The following is a 23,225-nucleotide window of genomic DNA, read 5'->3' on the forward strand; positions in this document are numbered from 1 at the left end:
TCGATTCTGTGTCTCCCTCTTTCTGCCCCTCCCCTTACTCGTGCTCTCTCTCTCTCAAAATAAATGAACTTAAAAAAAATTCTTATAGAGGCAATAAAGAATGCATGCCTGTGCCTTCAGCTCAGACCAAAGCCTTCTTTCACTACAGTGTTCGGTGTGTGCCTGTGTTTTTAGTGCAACATGGAAAACCTGGCCTATAAGGAAGACAGGCCTTATTCTCCCTAACGGTCCACACCCGCACACCACACTTCCCAATTCGTGGCACTGCTGGGGAGTCAGGAGTCCCTTCCTCGGCCACCGACTTCTATTCCACCCCAGCTCCCTGTACAGGTCTTCGGGGAGGGCCAGAGGCTGGCTAGGGCAAACATTACAAGTCAAGAAGGATGAACGGTGCCACAAACAGGCCCCGGGAACCCCGAGTTCTGGCCTCTCCCCTTAGCTCATTTAGGAAGAAATGCAGCAGGTCCGCCGACCTTCTCTGAGTCAGAGAGGTGCAGGGGCCACGAGTGGGCGTGTGGATAAGGCTTCTCCAGCGAGGGTCTCTGTCTTAACCGGCTGTGTCACCCTTTTTCTGAATTCCCCTCTTGTGACGCGCACCTGAAATTAGGGATACCCGTAGATGTCGTCATGACGGTCAAACGATTTGTTTGCCAAGTGCTTGGAAGAGAGCGAGCGCCCCAGACTCTTTTAGGTCAGGCTCCGGGAAGGGCGCCTGAGGTGGGGGTTCTCACGTGAGTGATTGATGGGGGGGGCGCGCTGACTGCAGGGGGTTTGGGAGGTGGGCCGGGGCAGGGGGCAGCCCAGGGGGAGCTCTGGAGTGCGGTGCCCTGGTGTTTGCCCCAGAAGGGCAAGAGGCAGGGCTGTCACATAGCAGACTCAGTCCCCGGGGGTTGGGGGGGGTGGGGGGGTGGGGGTGGGCATAAGCTCTCAGACGCAAGGGCAATCCTCCGAGAAGGGTGTGTGCCCGGGGCCACGGAGATCTGGGTGGGATGCGGCATCTGCTATGCAAATCGACAAGCACTTGGGGCCAGTGGCTCCACGTGCCGAGGGGACAGGGCCCAGAACTTGGGAACCTGAAGACCTGAGCCTCACTTTCCTCATCTGAGGCGTCTTCCTTTTAGTCTCGCGGGCCTCCCTGCATCCTCAATTTGAGGTTGGCACCTGGGCTTCATTTGTAGACAAGTCACAGTCGGTCACTGCCTGTTTCTTTGTTTCATCCCCAACTTGTGGCGTGGGGCGTGCACAGACTCTGTCTTGCTCTCTGCAGCATCCCAGCACCCAGCACGATGCCTGCACACAGTAGGTCTGCAGCACAGTCCGATTGGGTACTTGGGAGCTCCCATGCTCAGCGAAAGGTCCGTCCGCTCTTGCCTCTTAGCTCCCAACTGGATGTAGCCTCCCCCACCCCTACTCTACGGATACTTTCTCTTCTTGCCTTTCCTCGGATGAGTCTTTCGATGTGCGGGTGTTCTCTCTCTGTAGACGCTGGCTTCACTCTAACACACCCCAGCCTCATTCGGGGCAGTTTCTGGCGACAGTACCCAGATTCACGACATTCTCGAAGGACTCCGTACCCGGGAGGGCGGGGACGCAGCTTCAGCCCTGCCACGTTGGGGGGCAAAGTGACTGCGTGCGCGGTGGGCGGGATGAGACAGAAAAGGCTGTGGCAGCCCCCTTGGCAATAACGCATGCCAACCAGAAGGGAAGGTGTCAGAGCAAAAGCGCTTGGGCATCCCCTGGAAAGCGCAAGATCAGAAAGTATTTGCTTTTTTTGCTACTCTCCCTACCCTTCCCTTGGACATTTAATGAGCATCCATGTGTACAAGGACTGGAGCGGTGTTATTTCCGGCACATACGTTTTGGGTGGGGGCGGATACTTGGGGAGCAAGGAAGTTTCCGTGTTGTGGTGGGAAGACTGGAGGAAAGACCTTCCTCAGCGATGTCCCAGTTAGCAGTCTCCACGCCTTCACCGTCGTTAAAAACAACTTTCTCCCTTATGAAAGTAGTATTACCATTTTACAAACAATGTGGAGGGTAAATAATTTTTAAGCAACCATCTCACCGAAGGAATGCAAACTACCTGTGAGCATGTTTCCTCTAGTCTCTTCTCCCATGTGCCCAGATTTGGATCTCTGTTTTGACTTTTTACTAGATATTTTTATATCACTCTAAGAGCGTTTTAACCCCTCCCCCCCCCCCCCCCATACTTTCCTGCATTTCCTGGCATTAAATCTTGTGGCCAGGGAACTGGAGTACTCAGTAGCCGGGGCATTTGGTGCAAGAGACAGCCCCAAAGTTGGACTTCAGTTTCCCCAGCTTGAGATGCGAGTGGAACATAAACTGCCATCGAGGTTTCCAGTTTTAGGAATTGACCTGGCTTCCTCCCCAGCAGTGGCCTACTTGGGTCTCTGCTCAAACTAGCAGATCCTTCAGGCTGGACGATGGAAGAGCTCAAAGCAGGTCAGGAGGCCAGGCCCAGAGTGGGGACTCCGGATCAGTCCTTCTGGGGCTCTCCTGGCAGGGATCCATAATGCGTAAGTGGCCACCTGCCCAGCTCCCTGCTCCCAGGTGTGTCCTCCCAGCTCGACCCAGGACGACTGGCCGCGGCTTCCTCCTCCAGCTCCCCAGCTCCCTCGGCCTCCCCTCCGGGGCATTTCCCGCCCTCGCGGGACCGTCTCGGGCACTCGGGAGACCCAAGGCGCTGTCCTCCCCCACCCCAAGTCGGCAGAGGGGAGGCCCCCAGACTTCCAAGTCCCGGGAGTGGGTAAAGTGAGGTGACCGCCCTCTCCCCCGGGAATTGTGTGGGTCCCAGGAGTCAGCCCCGGGGCGGGCCGCGCCTGCAGCTCGGGTGGGGTGCCGTCCTCCCGGCCCTCTTTCCTCTCCGCGGTGGCCCGGGGGCGGGCGGACGCGGCGGCGCCCATCCTGGCCCCCGCGCGGTTTCCCGGCGGGGCCGGAGGAGGGAGGTGATGGAGTGGGAAGAGGGAGGAGCGCGCGGAGCCCGAGGGGAAGGAGAAGGAGGAGCAGCGGCGGAGGGGAGAAGGCGCCTCCGGCGGGGGAGCCGGAGGAGCGGCAGCGGACGGGGGCGGGGGCTCGGGGGTAGAGGAGCGGGTAGCCGAGGAGCCCCGGGGAGCTCGGAGGCGGAGCAGCGGAGGGAGACTGGGGGACTAGCAGCGGCCGCGGGCGGGGCCGTCGAAGCGGCCGGGGCCGAGGGGGGCGGAGCAGTGGGAGGGGCGGGGCCTACGCAGCCCCGCCCCCCTCCCGACCGGGCCGCGCCGAGGAACGAAGATGGCCGGGCGCGCCGCGGGAACCGAGGGGCCGCCGGCAGCAGCGGTGGCGGCGGTGGCGGCGCCGGGGCTGTGACTCTACGCGTGGCGGCGATCCGAGCGATCCGGGCGGGCGGGCGGACGGCGGCGCGCAGGGCCAAGAGGGCAGCGGGCGGGCGCCGGTGCGCGGGCGCCGGGCGGAGGATGCACCGGGTGCGGCGGGCGGCTCCCCGCGGCCGCCCCCGCGCCCCGGGCGCCGGGCCTTAGTGCTGGCTGAGGAGGCGGCGCGCGCGGGGCGGCCGGGCGGCGGCGGCGGGGCCCGTGCCGTCATGCCGTGGCTGAGCGGCGGCCGGCGGCGGCGGCGGGGAGAGCCGCGGGAGGCTCCGCGGGAGCCGCAGCCGCCCGCGCAGCCCGCTCGGGAGCCGCCGCCGCCCGCGCCCCCTGCCGCGGCCCCCGCGCCCTCCGCGCCCTCCGCGCCGCCGCCGCCGCGGGCCCGGGAGAGCGCCGAGCTGCCGCTGCCCGCCGGCTGGGAGGAGGCGCGCGACTACGACGGCCGCGTCTTCTACATCGACCACAACACGCGCCAGACGTCGTGGATCGACCCGCGCGACCGGTAAGGGCGGGGGTGCGGGCCGGGATCCGGGCGCTCCATCCCTTGGGTTCGGGGAGGGGATCGAGGACGCCGGGAGGCCTCCGGATCTGGACGAAGATCGCGCGTCCTCGGGGGTCCGGGCGTTGATTCGGGCCCTCCACGCCCCCACCCCGGGGCCTTGGACGAGGATCGAGGCGCCCCCTCTCCCGGCCTCGAGCCCCCGGAGTGCGGAGCCCCGGCCGCCTCCCGGCCCCCGCCGCGGGGCCGACACAGTGACTTGGTTCCCTCACGTCACCCGCTGACCGGCGCCTGGAAGCTGGGCGCCTGGAATTTCCTCTCCAGGGGCTGACGGATGGCCCTCTTTTCCTTTTTCCGCCGCGGCCTCGCCCATCCCTGCCGGGCCTCAGCGGCCCACCGCCCCCGGCCCCGCGGTGGCCAGATGAGCTGTCATCTTGGAGCCGAAACGTGCGCTCCAGCTTCGTGGTGTGGGTTCCTTGTCTGGCGGGCTCAGCGTACTTTCCATCCAGAAACTGGTGCCAGACGGGCCACTTCAGGGATTCCCAGTTCTTTTGCAGTTGGGAGAGCCCGCTCCCAAACTATGATGGTTGCTCTTTAGCGCCTTAAAAATTGAGGTAAAATTCTGATGGAAAGAGCCTTGCCTACTGCAGGCAGAATGGAATATGATTAGACCCATATGCTTTTGGGGTAAACGAAAAACAAGAGCTGAATTTCAGGTTTCCTTTTTGTGCAAGATGTGAACAGGGCACCAAGTTGTCGTCTTATTCATGTAAATAAATCCCGTGGAGGAGAAAAAAAGGATTCTTCTGAAAGCACTACCATATTGCGTTTAATTAAGTTCATGTAATGACGCTTTTCCTTAACTTTCTGTTTGATTGCTGGTTTCAATGGCTCCGCTGCTTTTGGAGAGATGCAGTGTGTGTGTGTGTGTGTGTGTGTGTGTGTGTGTGTGTGTGTGTGGAATTGGGGATTCTGTTGAAACCGAGTATTTCTGGTGGTTACCTGATATCTTGCTGGGTGCCAGAAAGGCAATAGTGCTGGCTCCCCAGTGATTTCAAGACTTGAGAAGGTTCAGTTTGGTGACATTGGTCCTGCTTTCCCCTCACCTGCACAGGAAAGGCAGTGCTGCATGGCACTGGCATTTGAAAATAAACTTTGGAGGAGGGAAGCTGCTGCATTATTGTTTGAAGATCTCTGTGGGTTCAGATAGGGAAAAACAAAGCCAAAGGATCGTGCTTCCCTAACATTTTCCCTGAACACAGCAAACTTCTGGACTCAGAAACTTAGATCAATCTTAGCACAGTTTTATGGGTTAGAAAGATGCTTGGTTATTTTGAAAATCAGGTGAGATCATATAATAATTTTAACCAAAGGCTAGAGCCACAGCTGTTTGATCAAGCCTTGGATGGTTCTGGAATTGGTAGAACTGCTTGGAGTGTGACGCCCTTTTATGCTGTATGTCTGTTAAAAACCCAAACAACTGGAAAATGAACCAATTAAAAACACCGTTTGGCTTAGAAAAGGCTAAGGCTCATTTTATGAGGGTAATATAAAACAGTTGTGGTTACGTCGGAGTGGGGATTCAAGATGAAAAATATAAATGTGAAACTTTCCATTTTAATGGTATGACCCAGGGCATAGGTGAGCAGACCCAATGGAAGTCAGCTTGTAGAATCTTCCTTTCTGTGTGCTTCATACACATTTCGTATGTTCTTTTTTCCAGAAATCTGTTTGCGCGAACTGAATGACATTTTCCCCCTTTTCAGACATTGCTTATGTTATAGATTTTTTAGAAGTCCCCGTTTCTAATGCTTAAAAGTGTCGATTGAGTGAACAAAAGTGCATATTTTACATTTTTTGTAAAGTAAAAACATGTGTATACTTTTATGAGACATTGTTTTTATAGTGAGTGAAATTCAGCAGGGGACAGCTTGCACTTCAGCTCCCATAATACCTTGCCCGAAATATGTATGGAATGTTCAGCAAGCCACAAACATTTAAGTGGAGTCTACCGAAGGGTGTAAATGGGGTATGGTGTAATAGCCATTCTTTTTCCTCTTTCAAAACAGAAGCCTGCTGATTTTTATGGGTGACTGATTATCCTTTAAGGTTGTAATTGATTTTTATCATATGGAAAAAACGGTTTGTCGGAGCGCATTTTCTCCATGTGCGTCTGACAGTTGAAACCCTTTTTGAGTTGTGTTTGAGTCACACAACTGGAAGACGCTGTTCAAGGACTTTCTCCAAACAGCTTCCAAATAGAGGACTGACAGAGTGGCAGATACACAAATAGGTTTTTAAAGAAAACGAGATTATGAAGGAATATGTGAATGTGGTAGGTTAGGCGAAAATTGTTGCTGACTTAAAACATGATTTCATATACGATTTAGTAAAAGCCATAATAGCATAAAATATGCTGCTGTAAGCAAAATAACTGAGGACCGAGGGTTGTAAATAATCTCTTCTAGGGTTTTAGAGTAATTCCATTCACTGTTGTGTTTAACAACATTTGATATTGCCAAGGCTCGGGGTGTGTTGGTGAATTACTGTAGGTATCGTTTCTTTTTGGAGTCACAACCAAGAGGTTGCAAGCCCAAGGAAACAGTCTTTACAGATGTGGCTACAGATGTATAAAAAATTTCAGTATTTCCAAAATGCAGTTTTTTTAGTTTGATTTTGAATCCCCACCCCCACCCCCCCGCCTCAGGTTTAAAAATCACCATCTCTGCAGATCAGTACTGTGTGTATAATGTTCATAGTTTCCTTTAACAAAGGATTTTATCCTTTAACAAAGGGTTTTGCATTAAAAAATATAAAGTGAATTCATCATTTCTATGGCTCGTAGCTCCCGTGGATGAGCCTTGTGTGGTTTACATTAGTTGCACATATGCATCCTACGTATATTAACTCAGAGTTCAATGACTGCTCTATAAAAACGTATTTGCTGTTGAGGCAGAAAATTTGGGAAGAACATTTTTGCCTGCTTTGAAAACCTTGAGTGCTTTTGACAGCTGTGTATATGTGTGCTTCCTGTGGGGTTGTGTCGATATCATCCTATAGGCGGACTGAGCGATCGAAACTTCACATTCTGTTTCTTGTAGCTCAGTTGAGATTGTGCAACACTGGAATACCAACTTTGGGCAGCTTAAGAATGGTGGACCAGATCACACTTGAGGTTGAACAGAATGTAAATAATCCCGACGATGGTGGAAGACCCAGACGATATCATGACATGAGCTTTTAGGGACCCATTTGTTCACGAGATGGGATTTGACCTGCTCCAACTGGAGACATTCTGTGGTATATTAAAATTCCTTTGAACAGGCTCTTGCTTTATGGAGAAAACAATCCATGGTTTGGGAATTTGCCAGGTTTGGAGCCCCATATGACAGAGCCAGGTGACATCATGACCCGCTTCTTAGAACTTTTATTCAGTATTAATTAATGGGCGGTTTACCATATTTACTCCACAGAATCTGTTTCTGGGTTATATAAACTTTCTGATAAATAAGCAATGATTTCTCTATTTTTCTTTTTTTTTGAAGAACAGGTACTGTTTGTATGGACATGGGGGAGCATCTTGCTTTTAAGGCCATAATGGGTGGGCTCCTGGAAGAATCAATAGTCATTTCTTGGTCTATTCTTGGCTTAGTATCTTTCTTTCTTTTTCTTTCCTTCCTTCCTTCCTTCCTTTTTTTTTTTTTTTTTTTTTTTTTTTTTTTTATTTTAAGAAAAGTGAATGGAAAAGTCATTTCTGAAAATAGATCCCGGATGTTTGGAACTCTCTAAGTTTCCTCTTCTCCCTTTTCACTCTGATTCTGAAAGTGGAAATAATGTTTCACCTTCTGTAGTAGGTTCTGCTTCAGGAGCCCATGGGTCAAGTGATGTGTTAAAAGTCACCCGGCGAGCCTGGTGAGTTTCTTCTAGTCCAGGTCCCTTTGCTACTGCTGGTTGCCTTTCCGACACGTTCAGTAAAATTAAGCAGAGTTAAATGCTACTGAATTCAGTTATTCCCATTTAAATCCAGTAAAATGTGGAAGTATTTACAGAGATTCTTGGGAAGGTGGATGGGGAGACCCGGGTTTTCTGGGGGATGGGAGACAGACATATACAATGAAGACAGTGGTCACCAAGAACCATTGTCAGGTGGTGATGGCTTCTGAGAAAAGGACGGAGGGCTCATTTGAGCCTGCGGGGTCTTTACCTTCTTCCATTGATTTCCTAGGTTGAGGGTTTCTTGCGTGCTCTCTTGGAGCTGGGGAAGAAAAGGAGGCATGTGAGGACAGTGCTGGAGACAGGAAGTGCTGCGTGTTCAGGATAAATGAGGTCAATTTGACTGACCCAGAGTCTTTGTGTAAGGGGGGTGAGCCTTGGGTAACAGCACGCAGAGCTTGGAACCCTCAACTTTGGGCTTGGAGGAGCGAGGACGGTCTTGTGCAGGCTCTCATTTCGCACTGGAAGGCCACAGCTATGGGGACGTCCTGCCGGCAGATGGGCGCACGGGAAGTTGAGCTGGGTCTTCGGGCCCGGAACCAGTGCTCTTTCTGGTATGCCACTCAGCTGCCCAAACCCCACCCACTCTTAAGCATCCTACCTCTGTGTTCGTTCGTTCGTTCGTTCGTTCATTTGATAACTGTTGCACAGCCTCTCCGTCTCGGGTGCTCTTCCAGGGTTTGAGACTCTAGTGGCGAGCACTAGCAGACGGGTCCCTGCCTCCGTGGGGCTTACACACCTCACCGTGCTGTTCCTGCCTCTTGGTTGCTCCCCACTGAGGTCCCTCAGGTCTGTGATGATGGTCAACAGAAGTGGAGTGCTGACCGTGTGCGAAGCGCTCTAGGGGTTTGTCTGGATGCTGTCACTGAAAGCCCACAGTGGCCGCACGGAGTGTGGGTGGGCAGGTGATGAAACAGGACAGGGAGGTTGACTCAGTAACCTCTCTGCCCACAGCCAGAGAGGGGCAGCGTCTGTCTGACTCCAGAGTTGAGCCCACGTCTACTACCTGGACGTGACCCTCCCTTGGCCAGGTAACTGTGCCCCTTGCTCTGTGTTACACCCACCAGTTATTTTTATCTTGCATTCATTGTTGTTTGATATTTTGCCCCCTCTCCCCCACCCCGTGGTAGGTAGAATAATGACTCCCCCAAAGATGTTACAATGACGTCTGTAGGTAGGATTAAGTTAAGAATCTCGAGATGAGGTGATTGTTCCCGATTATCCGGGTGGGCCCCATGTAATCATGGACCTTATAAGAGGGAAGCAAGAGGTTTGTTTCCCATTGAGAATGGAAGCATCTGGTCAGCTTGGTGTCTTTGATAATGACGGTGATTGCTGGTGCTTGTAGAATGCTTAGGGGGTACTGTGCTAGTATGCTCGTTACACCCATTTTCTCCCTAGCTCCTCCCAGCAGTTAGGAGTCCTTGTTCCTTTCCGAATAGTGTGGAGTCTCACCTTAGTCATCTGATGTGCTGGCCAAATGTGGGGTGGTGGGTAGGGTGAATTTCCAAGAGAAGAGGCCAGTTGGAAACTCTTGGGAGGTCTTCATGGATGGTGAGGGCCTGATTGAGAGAGATTGGGAGCAGTGGGGCTAGAAAAGGCAGGGATTGTACGAGAGAAACTGATGAAAACAAGGGCACAGTATTTAGCTAATACTTGAATCGAGGCAGGTGGAATCGGGAGCTCTTGACAGACATGGTGAGGGCATCTGGAAAGGCTGTTAGTGGAGCTGCGGAGTCTCCAGTGTTTTCCATCTGGTGAGCCCTCTTTTTATTTCTTTAAAGGGGCTAAGGAAGTGAGAGGGAAGGAGAAAGGGAGTCGGCTAGGCTGGTCCTTCGGCAGAAAGCCCTGCACTTGGGTGGATGAGTCATCGAGCCAGGCGGGAGATCTTCTGGTGGGTCTTAGGCGCCAGCCTCGGCACCACCAGGAGATAGAGCACCGCCAAGGTGGGCACGGCATTGCCATGGCGTGGGAAGCTCAGCCAGGACGCCGGATAGCCACCGTGGGAGACAGACCCCTTCTGCCCGTGGAGCTCTGTGCCACGGGAAGGTGCTCGTCTCCAGGGCGGGGCAGGCCTCTGAGGGTATGGATCCACTGGATTTGCCCTGAAAATTCTCCCCGCTTAACAAAAGTTGAGATAAGATTTACTTACTCTAAAATGTACCATTTCAAAGTACACTGCGTAGGTAGTGGCTTCTAGTATATTCACAAGGTTGTGCCATCATCACCACTAACTCCAGAACATTTCCTTCACCCCAAAAAGAAACCCTGTACCTGTTACCCAAAGTCACTCTCCACCGCCGCCAGCCCCTGGCAACTGCTAATCTGCTCTCTGTCCCTGTAGATTTGCCTGTTCTGGACATTTCATCTAAGTGGAGTCATACGCTCTGTGGCCTCCCGGGTCTGGCTTATTTTGCTCAGCATGATCTCTTCGAGGTTTATCCGTGTCGCAGCGTGGAATGGTGCTTCCTTCCTTTTCGTTGCCGAGTACGGCCCCACCGGGTGGCTAGGGCACAGCATTAGAGGCTGCCCTGAAGTGCCGTCCTTGTCCAGGTGTCCCTACAGACTAGAGGAAGTGGCCGTGGCTTGAATTCCACCCTGTCAACTGCAGCTGTTCTACTCACAGAAAAATGACCCTTCCTATGTTTACAATGTCAGAATGTAAACATGACCTCGTGTATTCCCTGAAAAACACGAGGCTTGGGCTGGCTGTGATCAGCTGTTGTCTGTTCTCATTTGCTCGCTGCTTGTTGTGGCCCCTCCGTAGTGCTGTCCATGGTTGAACCGGCTGGGGGGGTGGGGGGGTCTTCCGAGTCCCGGCGCCCTCCGCACGTGGCGCCCAGGTAGCCCGTGTTTTAGGTTTGAGTTTCTATTCCCTGACATGAGCCTTGAGTAGATTGCTGTTTCCGAAGATGATGTCACAGCTCCACACGGTGTTACGATGTTGGGCTTAGGTAGGTATGTTCAGTTCTGTCACTGCGCTTGGAATTTCAGAATTTTGACAAGTGGCTCTTTGTTGCGTGCTGTTTGGGAACTGCTCATTCCGGCTCTTGGGAAAATGTTTTCTGGCCCTTTTCCCCCAGGTCTCCGTTAATCCTGGGAAGTGTCTGTGATCTTGGGACGGACAGGAGAGCTCAGGTGAAGCCCGTGAGGATTTGGAACGGGGGGAGTTTGGCCCAGGACGGCTGGCGGACCTCGCCTGGCAGGTCACGGCCGGGGCCAGGGTCACGCCCGCCTGGCCGGCCAGGTCCCGATGTGCAAGGTGGGGCCTGGCACTCAGAGCCCAGTGCAGGGGGGAAGGGAGGTCTGGCTGAGGCCGCACACCTTTGTTGCACCCTCGCTCCATTCTCTCTCCCTTGTCCAGAAATGCCCTTCCTGCACGCCGGCCCACTTCTCAGAGAAGAGAAGCGGGTTTAAAGGGGAGGGTGATGCTGTCCCGATGGGCCCTTCTGCAGCCTGCGGGACTTGTTTGTGACGTCTGATGCACTTCACGTGACTGATCAGCTGATGGACGCGGCCGAGCCGCGGGAACCTTGGTAAAAATCCGTTGTTTGGCATCACGGCAACTGTGGCCCCTCACTTGGCGCCGTGCTCCTGTGCACAGCTGTGCGTGGAACCGACTGTGGCTGCCCTTTCACATGTCGAGGCCCACGGGGACCTGGGGTGTTCCTTCTGTTCCACGGGGAAGCCACTGAAGCGTTCCTGCCACCCGAGAACGAAACCGTGCATGAACACGCAGAGTGCGTGCAAATCCCCGCCTGCCCCTTCCCAGAGGGAGCTCCCATAACAGCTTGCTGTGTGTCCTTTGGTCCCTTCTCGACACTCTGCCGAAACACATGTGCATGAACCTGGACCCCTGTCTGGGGATTTTACAGAAACGGGATCATGCTATCGACTTGCCCCCGTGGCTTGACACTGTCGCTTAATGATAAGTCCCGGTGCTCTTGCCACTGTTGGAATATTACGGATCTACCACCGTTGTTTTCCATGTCGTTGTATTGAGGTACGTTTCATAACAATTACTCATTTTAAAGTGAGCCACTCCGTGGCATTCAGTTCGGTCACCGTGTCGTGCGGCCGTCCCCGCTGTCCAGTTCCAAAACCTTTCCTTCACCCCGGTAGGATACCCTGTCCCCATTAAGCAGCCACTGCCCGTTCCCTCCCCCACCCCCCGTGGGCCCTGGCAGCCCCAGGCTGCTTTCGGGCCCTCTGGCTTTGCCAGTTCTGGACATTGCCTCCAAATGGAATCATATGATCTACAGGTGTCCCATCCCCTGGGCAGGGGACTTGGGTTCCATTACCTCCCCAAGGGCTCTTACGGTTGGCCCCATCCCTGGGGGCCATTTCCCCATTAACCACCCGCCAGCCCGAGGAAGGGTGAGGGGGAAGGGCATCAGTGATATTAAGGTGGTGGTGGTGGTGGTTGTTCTAAACAAAATGGAGAAGCATAAATAAGTGAAAGGGTTTATTTCAGTTTCATAAAATGGATGAATGAATGAATGAATGAATGAATGAATGAATGGAATCGTACGCTATGTGGCCTTTTGTGTTAGGCTTCTTTCATCTAGCCTAATGTTTTTGTGGCTCATCCCCATTGTAGGGGTCTGGTTTTATGCTTCTGCTTCTGGTTTAATACGAGGATACGCCCTCACGTGATCCTAACTAAGGGCAGCTGCGTGAACTTGCCCGCGGGAGCTGCCAGCACATTCTAAGAAAAGTCAATTGACAATCAAAGAAAAGAGATTTTTGCTTTTCGTTTGTTCCTTAATTTAGCCTTTAATTTGTTACTTTGAGAAAGAGAGAAATGTAAAATCTTTCACATTTCTCTTCAACGTGAGGGACAGGGAGCCAAAAAAACTAATATGTACAGTAAGACTTTTCAATAACCTAGATGCAAAAAGAAAAATCAAAAAAACCCCAAACAAACAAACAAACAAACACCCCGATCTAGATGCTACGTCTGTGCCGGGGGCCATGGAGAGTAACAAATGAACATCACCTAGCCGCTTTCCTCGGGGAGATGGAAACGCTGCTGGGGAAAACAGAAGAACCCACGTGGAATAATAAGCCGGTGCCGGGGTGGTTCGCCGTGGGCTGTCAGGACCGCGGCAGCCCTGGAGCCCGACGATGCGGGCGCCCCAGGTCAGCGCCTGCCACCAGCGCCGTGCTGCCGTGCAAATCCCTGAACTTCCTTGTGCCCAGAGTTTCTTACTTGTACAAGGAGAAGGGCAATACTTGTCGTTAGATGGACCAGCGTGTAAGTGTAGGTTCTTTCCCAGATGCAGTGGCCGGCCCCAGGAGGTCTTAGGAGAGGGGGCGGCCCAGCATCTGTTCCTGGGCAGCCTGTGGGATAAGAATGGGTTTTCCATTTGCAAGTGGTTGAATAAAAAGAAGAGTAGTATTTTGTGAAATTTATGTGACATTCAGATTTCAGCGTCCACGAATAAAGTTTCGTTGGAGCTTAGCCGCACACTCCGTGGCTGCTCTCAAGCTACAACTAACTACGAGGACAGAGTTAAGTGGCTGGGCAGAGACCGTGGGGGCCGCAAAGCCGAAAACGTTACTGAAAAAGTGTGCTGATCCCTGATCTTAGAAGACAGGATTGGGGCGCCTGGGTGGCTCAGTCAGTTAAGCAACTGACTTCCGGCTCAGGTCATGTTCTCACGGTTCGTGAGTTCAAGCCCCGCGTCGGGCTCCGTGCTGACAGCTCAGAGCCTGGAGCCTGTTTCGGATTCTGTGTCTCCCTCTCTCTCTCCGCCCCTCTCCCACTTGGTCTGTCTGTTTCTCTAAAAAGTAAATAAAAACATTAAAAAACAGTTTTAAAAAAAGGATTAATTAAGGTCAGGGGACCTGTGGTCAGGGGACCATTGGTCAGGGGACCTGTGGGGGGTGGCACAGGATAAGACCTGAAAACCCCTGTGGGAAGTCTAACCAGAGGAAAGGGGCTTGGAATCATAAAAGCCAGTGGGGACCTTAATTTAGTCAAGGAACCCCTCCATAGAAACTTCTTCGGAAAAGGATGTTGTAGGGGTGCCTGAATGGCTCAGTCTGTGAAGCATCCGACTTCGGCTCTGGTCACGATCTCACCATTCGTGAGTTCGAGCCCCGCGTCAGGCTCTGTGCTGACAGCTCGGAGCCTGGAGCCTGCTTCGGATCCTGTGTCTCCCTCTCTCTCTGCCCCTCCCCCGCTCACACTCTGTTTCTCTCTCTCTCAAAAATAAATAAACGTTAAAAAAAACAAAACGGACGTTGTATCTGTCATATGACAACCGGTAGAGTTAGATTAGATCATTTAAATAGGATGCGAGTTAAGACTGTATAAGAAGGCAGGAAAATAACCACATTTAAAAAGATTTTCATTAAAAATACATTTTTAATTCTGGGGATCCACTGCACAGCACTGTTATTGTAGTGAACGGTACTGTGTCATATGCTCGAATCGCTAAGAGAGTAGATCTTAATTGGTGTCACCACAAAGAGGAAATGGTAATCGGGTAATGTGATGGAGGTGTTAGCACACGCTATGGTGATAATCATATTGCCATATACAAGCCTATCGAATCATATTGTGCACCTTGAACTTACACTATGTTATATGTCAATTACATCTCAGTAGAGCTGGGAAAAACACAGTTAAAAAAAGCTAAGGTTTGAAGGTGCAAAAAAACCTTAGTTCCTGGGAGAATTTTGAGTAAAGGACTCATTCTTTTGTGCTCCTGGGTAAGTGGACCCGCCCCCCTGTACTTTATGAACTGAAGTGGGTTTTAAAGGCCCGTTAAGAGAATTGTGTGTGCGCACATATGTTGCTTGCTAACAACACGCAGATGGAAAGAAGAAACCCAGCTGTTCTCTGCCCCTCCACACCCCCCTTCACAGGCCTGGAGGGGCAGAAAAGACCCCCTGGGACCAGTGTTACAGGGAGGGCTCTTCATTAGCCTGTTCCTCTTCAGAGCAAACTGAGACGCAGAAAGAAATTGGTAGGATTCCGTTTATATAGCATTCTTTTTTTTTTTAATATTTCTTTATTTTTGAGAGAGAGAGACAGAGTGCAAGCAGGGGAGGGGCAGAGAGAGAGGGAGACACAGAATCCGAAGCAGGCTCCAGGCTCCGAGCTGTCAGCACAGAGCCCGACGCGGGGCTCGAGCTCCCAAACTGTGAGATCGTGACCTGGGCCGAAGTCGGATGCTTAGTCGACTGAGCCACCCAGGCGCCCCGATAGCATTCTTAAAATAATAACATGGAGTTGGAGAGCACATTAGTGGTTGCTGAGGGTTAGGGATGGGGGGCAGGGGTAGGTGTGGCTATAAAAGTGGCTCGAGGGAGGCATGTGGTGGCAGGATATTTCTACGTCTTCATTGTGGTTATAGAAACTACACATGTGGGGAAATGACACGGAACTAGTACACGATGTGTACAGCCACTCACGTGCACACAGATGTGCACATGAACTCTGAGTAAGCCGTGGGGGCTGTGTGGGTGTCGGTCCCCTGGTTTGGCCTTGTGATGTAGTTGCGCAGGGCATGACATGGGGGGAAACTGGGTAAAGGAGCCTCCCTTCCACAGAAGGAGCAACTTTCTGTGAATCTCTTATTTCAAAATAAAAAGCAAAAGGAAAGACAAGTGAGAGAATGAAGGGACCAAGCAATTATAGTTTTGTTTTGTTTTGTTTTGATTTAAACCATCTCCTCTCCTTTAACTTATTTAGATTTTACTCTCCTTTTCTACACAATACCTACCACACAGTGGGTGCCCAGTAAATGTTTTTTGAATGTAATTATGCATGTAGAAGCAGGGTTTTTTTAATGTTTATTCTGAGAGAGAGAGAGAGATTCAGAGAGAGCGGGGAGGGGCAGAGAGAGAGGGAGAGAGGATCGCAAGCAGGCTCTGCACTGTCAGAGTAGAGCCCGACGTGGGGCTCAATTTCACAAACCTCGAGATCACGACCTGAGCCGAAATCAGGAATTGTACGCTCAACCGACTGAGCCACCCAGGTGCCCCCCTAGAAACAGGTTTGACTTACTTGTGTATTTCTGTGTTCCACTTAGTTTTTCTCAAATATTCTAGAATTCTCAAGAGCAGTCGTCTTTGCCTGCAGTCAGAGCCCCCCGCTTTGTTGGAGTGCCCACCCTTGCCTTGGCTCAGGGGATGTTAACCGCTCTGCAGCTCCTGCTGAAGTCCTGCTTGCTCAGAGCCGGTCGGTCTCCGCTGGGAGTGGGTTTGCCCCTGCGGGGCCATTTGGCCACGTCTGAAGACATTTTTGATCATCACAGCTGGGGAGTGGGGATGGGGTGCGATTGGCATTTAGGAGGTGGAGGCCAGGGAAGCTGCTGGATGTCCTCCAGTGCGTAGGACAGCCCCCAGCACCACGAGGAGTTATTTGGCCCCAAGTGGCAGTAGCCGGGCCTGCCTGCGTTTGGCTGAGGCAGGAGCACGTGGCCCAGAGCTGTGCCGTGAGCGCAGGGGGAGGTGCGGGACAGCCAGAGTTGAGGACAAGGCTCCTCATTCCTGCGGGACCTGCGTGGAAGCGACTCCTCCTTCTGCTAATTGACGACCCCGTCTCCACCTACATCCGGAGCTGGGTGGTTACGTCGCTGCCACAAAAGCCAGGAGGGAGCTGGCCGAGAAGCCCAGGGTGGCAGAGAGAAAAGGCTGCACCCTTGGTAAGGTGGATGGTAGCTGATTGAAGAAGGTTCTAGAGCTACCTGCCCGCAGCACCTTTTCTTACATGAAATGTGAACTAACAGTGTCTACTTAACCCTCCAAATCTGGTTGAACTGGGGTCTCTGTCACTTGCAGCCAGCAGAGCCGTCCTTGCTCGTGTGTGTCTATCTCGTGGCGTCTGCAGTGTCCATCACGGACATTCTTACTGGGGGTGCAGGCTGCCACGGAGCGTCTGGGCCTCATCTATTAAGTAGTTCTCTGTTTTTGACCCTTTAGACTGTCCCTTGATATTTGTGATTATATAAGTACTATAATTATAGTGCTGCTTAGGTGCAATTATTTTCTCAGCAGCAGTGCTTTGCCCCGCGTTTGCTTTAGGAGATAGCTAAAGGCCTGGGCTGAATGCAGACCAGTGGTTGGTTGGTTGGTTTTAATACACATCTGTTTTGGAATGTTTTAGAATTACAGAAGAGTTGCAAAGATAAGACAGCTCCCCCCATTGTTAATATCTTATATCACCATAGTGTATTTGTCAAAACTAAGAAGCCAGTTTGGATATGTTTCTGTTCATAAAACTCCAGACATTATTTGGATTTCACCAGGTTTTTCCGCTAATGTCTTTTTTCTGCTCCAAGAGTTTTTAGAACTATTAAGTTGTTGGCATTTGGATGCCTCAAGCCGACTATTGTATGTTTCTCTTATATCTCTCTTGTGGGTGTTCATTTATCTTCCGTGCACTTGACAGACTTGTTAGAAGTGCTCCCAGGCTGCTTTGCATTTAGGCTCGTGACGTCATATGGCGTCCATTGAACAGTGGAGGTTCGTGAAGAACCTTCTTTGCTTTCTCCGGCTCTTCCTCGGCCTCGCACCCATCCTAGCATTAAACTGTGGTGTGCAGCCCCCAAGTACCGAGCGGGTTTCACATGAAAAGGGAAGGGATCAATGAACCTCGAAGACACGATGCTGAGTGAAAGAAACAGACACATAAGACGGCACAATGTCCCCCAAAGGCAAACCCATAGCGATAGAAAACTAGTTGTTGCCTGAGGCCGGAGGTGGGAAAGGGAGCTACCTCTGCGATGAGAACGTTCGAACGCTGGATTAGGTTTTGTACAACTCGGCACGTTTACTAAGAATCAGTGAATTGTATACGTAAAAAGGGAGGGTTTTATGGTATGTAGATTATACCTCAATAAAATTGTTTTGAAAAAATCTTATAAAGCGAACCTGTTCTTACATTCCGGTGCCTCCCTCGCTTTGGTGGTGGGACAGACCAGGCTAATGTCAATGAGAGTTGGCAGCCGCTCGCCACGCAGAAGGCTTCCGGGCTCCTCAGAGCGTCCATACGATGTAGCATTTTGTATGTCAGCTCTGCTGCAATGGACAATAAAAAAAAGCTTTTGGAAATGTCCCTGAAGTCACCAGGTACCCTTAAGAAGCCATATGCTAACATTGTCCAGGAGCGTTGCCAACCGTAAGGGGAGACCACTGCCACGAACAACCTGGTGATCATCACTCGATCAAAAACATAGGTGGTTTTCATGAAGGCACCTACGTCCTTCATTCAGAGGAATTTTCCTTCTAGGAGGACTCACCGGCGCTGCTTTCTGTTTCAGAAGAGTCGATGTGACATCGGATTATGTGGCAGTGTTTGGGTTGTGATGCAGTTTGTGGCTGAAGGGTCGATTGATACTTGGGCCTTTATTTATTTTTAAAATTTATTATTATTATTTTTTTGGTGTTTACTTTTGAGTGAGCGTGTGAGCAGGAGAGGGGCAGAGAGAGAGCAGGGCAGAGGATCCAAAGCGGGCTCTGCACTGACAGCAGAGAGCCCAACGCGGGGCTCAAACTCACGAATCGTGAGATCATGACCTGAGCCGAAGTCGGACGCTTAACGGACTGAGCCACCCAGGCGCCCTGATACTTGGGCCTTTAAATGTCAGCATTCTTCTCTTTCACACATTTTTTTGGAAGAAGCTCTTAAAATTGTACTACATGCTTCTTGTTTCTTGGGTGTATTAAAATGTGACATTTTCTTGATAGTTAGGGTTTGTATGGGTGAACAGGGCCGTTGATATGTCCTGGAATGGACCACTAACCATAGGGACCACCCACGTGTGCTTAGCCCTCATTTTAGACGTAGACATCTTGAGTCTGACTCCTGGCTCTGCCGTTCGGTGTGTGCCCTAGGGCAGTATTTGGGCTCTCTGAGCCTTAGTTTCCTTTTCCATAAAATGGGGGCACTTAGGTCAATGTCTAGTGCATAGTAGACACATTCTAATTGTTCTTGTGATCATAGTAAATAGTCTTTCAGCATTGTGGGTCTTCAAAGTCTTTTTTCTTCTGCCTATCAAATTTTCCTCTCTCCATCAGCTCTCTTCCGCTTCTGAGTTGCTTCCTTATTTTCCTTGTAGTTGTGTGGCCCTGGGGACCCACCAGTGTAAAGGCAGGCACTCAGAGTTCATGATAACTATTTTTCCTCTCTGCTTGAAGCTGTTCTTTGCATTCTCTTGGTTTTGTGGGCTGAGTGAATGAAGTTGCTGGAAGTGAAATGTTACTAAAGAGAGTGAACAGGTTAGAGCAGGGCCATCAAACTTTCTTGGTTAAGGGCTAGAGAGAAAATATTTTAAGCTTTATAGGCCACGGGGTCTCTGTTGCAGGCACTCAACTCTGCTGTTGTAGCTCAAAAGTAGCCAGAGGCTATCCCTAAATGTGGATGGGCCTGGCTGTGCTTCAGTAAAGCTTTATTTATGAAGACAAGAAACAGGTTGAATTTGGCCCACAGGCCCTACTTTGCCAATCCGAGAAATGATGTCATGCTTGTTTGTGTACCATGTCGACACAACCGAAGCTTCTGCATGTTTAGCTTTCGTTGTTACTGTGTTAGCTTGGATATAAATCTGAAAATACCCCAAATATATACCGAATTACTGGTTTCCAGGTTTCAGCATCATCTTGTTCTGGAACTTGGTATTTGTAGCACTCAGTGATGTTGGGGACTTTCAAAGAATTCACATCATATGATTAGATCTTGTTCCGTAATTAATGTTGGATACTTAATATTGGACAGATATTAAGACCAGGAGAGGTTGATTCAAGGTCAAGGTCTTCAGCTACATCTTCTCAGCAACCTTGTGCACTACACAGTTTTCGTATGTGTATTAATAGCTTTTGGCTGCACATTATTTATTTATTGAGAGAGGGAGCGCGCTCGAGCACGCACAAGTGAGGGAGGGAGGGGCCGAGGGAAGAGTCTTAAGCAGGCTCCACCCTCAGTGTGGAGCCCGACGTGGGTTTTCATCTCATGACTGTGCCATCAAGAGTCAGATGCTTCACCAGCTGAACCACCCAGGTGCCCCAGGCTGGATATTTGACAGACAGACTTACTTTGGGGATGAAATTAAGTTTACCCAAAACGCTGTGCTATTCGGGCCTTGGAAGGGGGACTCTCAGAGCACATGACCGTAGCACCGCCTCTGGAAAGTCCTCACTCCTGCGCGGCTCACCTGCCGGCGGTGGGAGATGGGTAAGTGGGTGGACCGGGGCTGCAGGGAGGCAGCGAGAAACCATTAACATTCACTTCAACAGTTAACTTAGATATTTTCCTAGCAGCATGTGGCCACAGCTGTAAAAGCTATCCCGGCCCTCAGGTTCACTGATTCCACCAAAACCAAGGCTGTCAGCCGGGGGCGGTTTCGCCCTCCAGGGGACGCGTGGCAATGTCTGGAGACGGTTCTGGCGGTCGCAGTTTGTGGGGAGGGGTCGGTACTGGCGTGCAGCGGGCGGAGGCCGGGGATGCCGCTCGATGTCCCACAGGGCACAGGGCAGCCACAGCAGAGAGTGACCCGGCCCCTGTGCCAGCGGCGCTCAGGCTGCGACCCTGCTCGCGGGGGCATGCCGATGCCCATATGATGTCACAAATTGTTGTGTTTAGAAACTGAGGTTTTATTATTAAGAGCAGGTGGCTGGTGGTTGCTTTCTAATGGTTGGATGGTTTGGGGTCTAAAGCAATAAGGCACAAGCCCGTGGTGGCCGGCGCGGCAGAGCTTCGTCACCGGGTGACTTTTCTTCAGAAGCGCCGTGGTGCCGTGTCGTTGGCCGTCCACGGACCGCTTCCGAACGCGTCGCACCCGGATCATTCTGTGATTGATCTGGCCCCGGGTTAACCGAGATCGTCATCCCCTGAATCTCAGTGTTAAAAGCCAAGACATCAGAAACCCAAGCGTCCCTCCACCGGGATCCTACACCTCCCGAATGTCAGCGTGCAGATGGCACATTGACAAAAATGTCGAGGATTACCAAGAATAGCTTCTTGCACTCACACGCACGCGGCAGGGAGGACAGAGCGGCGTTTGCTTCTCCAGGCCAGAACCAGCGACTCCTCTTGGAGCAGCTCCCCACGCTCGGCTCTGTCTTGGAACCGTAGACACACCCACTTTCAACTTTTAAATACAGATCGTGTACTTATTAGCCATTATGCCTTTAAAATGATTAATTAGCATTTTTCTTATGCTGTATATCACCCAGCCCCTTTAAAAATATGGGTCACCCTGAAGTTCTCTATAAACACATAACTGATGAGACGCACGTTTCCCTGAGTCATCGCCGGCATCTCAGTTTGAAATCTGGTGCCAGCTCAGTAAATACTTGGGATCAAAGTCTGCGCTTCCTTCAGATGGGCTGATTTTTATCTTGTGTAAAGTGGAGAGACCTATCACGTTCTTTCCATCTGTTTTGGGGTGGCTGGTAGCCACTTTTTCGTCGGTTGCAGTGGCTGCCATCGCTTTTTGCACCGGGGAAAATAACACCCTTGGCACGCTTTTGTTGTTGTCAGGGTTAGAAAACCATGTGGATTAATCCCAGCCGGGTGGTGGGGGAAGGAGCAAGAGCTAAGCTGGTTCTTCCACCTTCCAGAGCTGCGGGATCAGTTCCTGGAACACTCACCAAGCTCATGGCAGTTTAAACGACTTGGATTGCACAGGAGCTGGTCAGTGTCACCACTGAGCTCTTCATCGATGGTGTGACAGAAAATAACAAGCATGCCGCTGAGTCGTTCCTCTTCTTCCCAGGATCCTTTTTTTTTTCTTTTTTAATTTTTCTTTAAATTTTATTTTTGAGAGAGAGAGAGAGAGAGAGAGAGAGAGAGAGAGAGAGAGACAGAGTACGAGCAGGGGAGGGGCAGAGAGAGCCGGAGACAGAATCCGAGGGAGGCTCCAGGCTCTGAGCTGTCCGCGCAGAGCCTGACGTGGGGCTCGAACTCACGGACCGCGAGATCATGACCTGAGCCGAAGTCAGACGCTCAACCGACGGAGCCACCCAGGTGCCCCCTTCCCAGGATCCTTTTTTACATTTCACTGGTGGCTGGTTGCTTTACCTCTCCACCCAGAGTAGAAGAAGGTGCTTTGGCGTATACAGAACTGGTAAAAGAAATGAAAATGGACAATTTTCCGTGAAGCCGACCAATGACATGGTAGTAACACAGGCATGTGAGTTACTGGAATTGGTTTTGTAAAGCAGTCAGCTGGTCACGTTTGCAAAGCTGGGAGGTGTAAGTGGTTGGGGTTTTTTTTGTCACCCAAACAGTAGCCCTACATTAAAGTTGAACATTCTTGTATTAATTAATGGGTTCCAAAGAAACTGAAGTTCTTTGTTCTTCCCGTGAAAGTAAAGGTGAAATGAAAGTGTGACCTTTAGGCCGTCGTTCTTTTCATAATTAGGTCTTACACATGCTAGAAAGATAGGATCAAAGAACTCTCCAGAAGCAAGGAAAAGAAAGTGCTGGAGAAAGTGTCGATCGCAGTGCGGTTTGTTTATAAAGGAGTAAATGAATGCTATGTGCGGTGGTCCCTCTTGGTAACTACCTCCCCTCTGGTGGAATTGTGTAATAAAACGGTGTCTCACCATCTCTGGTGAGTATTCAGAAAACGAGATCTCTGAAATACCAGCAGGAACCGTCTACCGTGCCAGAGGCCGAGGAGCATGGGCTTGAAGCCACAGGCATATTTCTGTTCCGAGGTGGCCCTTGCCCCTCAGGTGTCCTCAGGAATCTCAGACTGTGTGTTGCCATCGACAGTCATGGGGCCAGGTCCTTTCGGCCCGATGCCGTCTCCAGCCCTGGACGGTTAGCCGGCTCACGGTCCGAGCGGTCGGCCTTTGGCTGGGCTGGCCTGGGCTGCCGCTTCCAGCTCCCCTACCCCCTTTGGTCCTGGTTGGTTCCCCTAAGAGTCCATTAACGTTTGCTCTTATTTCATGTTCATCATGAACACGTCACGCTCAGTGCTTACTGAGGACACCCGTCCAGTTTGCATTCATCTGTGTAAATTGCACTCTGGGTCCTTCCATCAGTGTGGGGGCATGATTTTAAATGGGCACACTGTCCTGGTTATGTTGCTCTTGAGTGCCCTGTAGCTGGGATTTTGTCACGGCTTTGTATTTCTGAATGTTATGTGTCTATTTATATTTTTGAAAAATGCGTTGATTTTTTTTTTTTTTTTTTCCGGAGAGAGGGAGGGACAGCATGCCATACTCTTTACCCAGGATGAGTGCAGCAGTCTGTGAGTTCGAGCCCCGCGTCGGGCTCTGTGCTGACAGCTCAGAGCCTGGAGCCTGCTTTGGATTCTGTGTTTCCCTCTCTCTCTGCCCCTCCCCTGCTCATGCTCTGTCTCTCTCTCTCTCTCTCTCTCTCTCTCTGTGTGTCA

General features: G+C 51.4%; 1 protein-coding gene across 1 annotated transcript in view; it reads left to right on the forward strand.

Moving 5' to 3' along the window:
* Positions 1 to 3,482: 3,482 nt before the first annotated feature.
* WWC3 (WWC family member 3) overlaps positions 3,483 to 23,225 on the forward strand; it is a 118,111-nt gene continuing 98,368 nt past the window's right edge. Inside the window, exon 1 of the mRNA XM_045472637.1 lies at positions 3,483 to 3,876. Coding sequence (XP_045328593.1) covers positions 3,593 to 3,876 — 284 coding nt within the window. The 5' untranslated portion in view covers positions 3,483 to 3,592. The remainder of the gene's footprint in view (positions 3,877 to 23,225) is intronic.

The sequence above is a fragment of the Leopardus geoffroyi genome, chromosome X (assembly GCF_018350155.1).
Source record: "Leopardus geoffroyi isolate Oge1 chromosome X, O.geoffroyi_Oge1_pat1.0, whole genome shotgun sequence".
NCBI lineage: Eukaryota > Metazoa > Chordata > Mammalia > Carnivora > Felidae > Leopardus > Leopardus geoffroyi.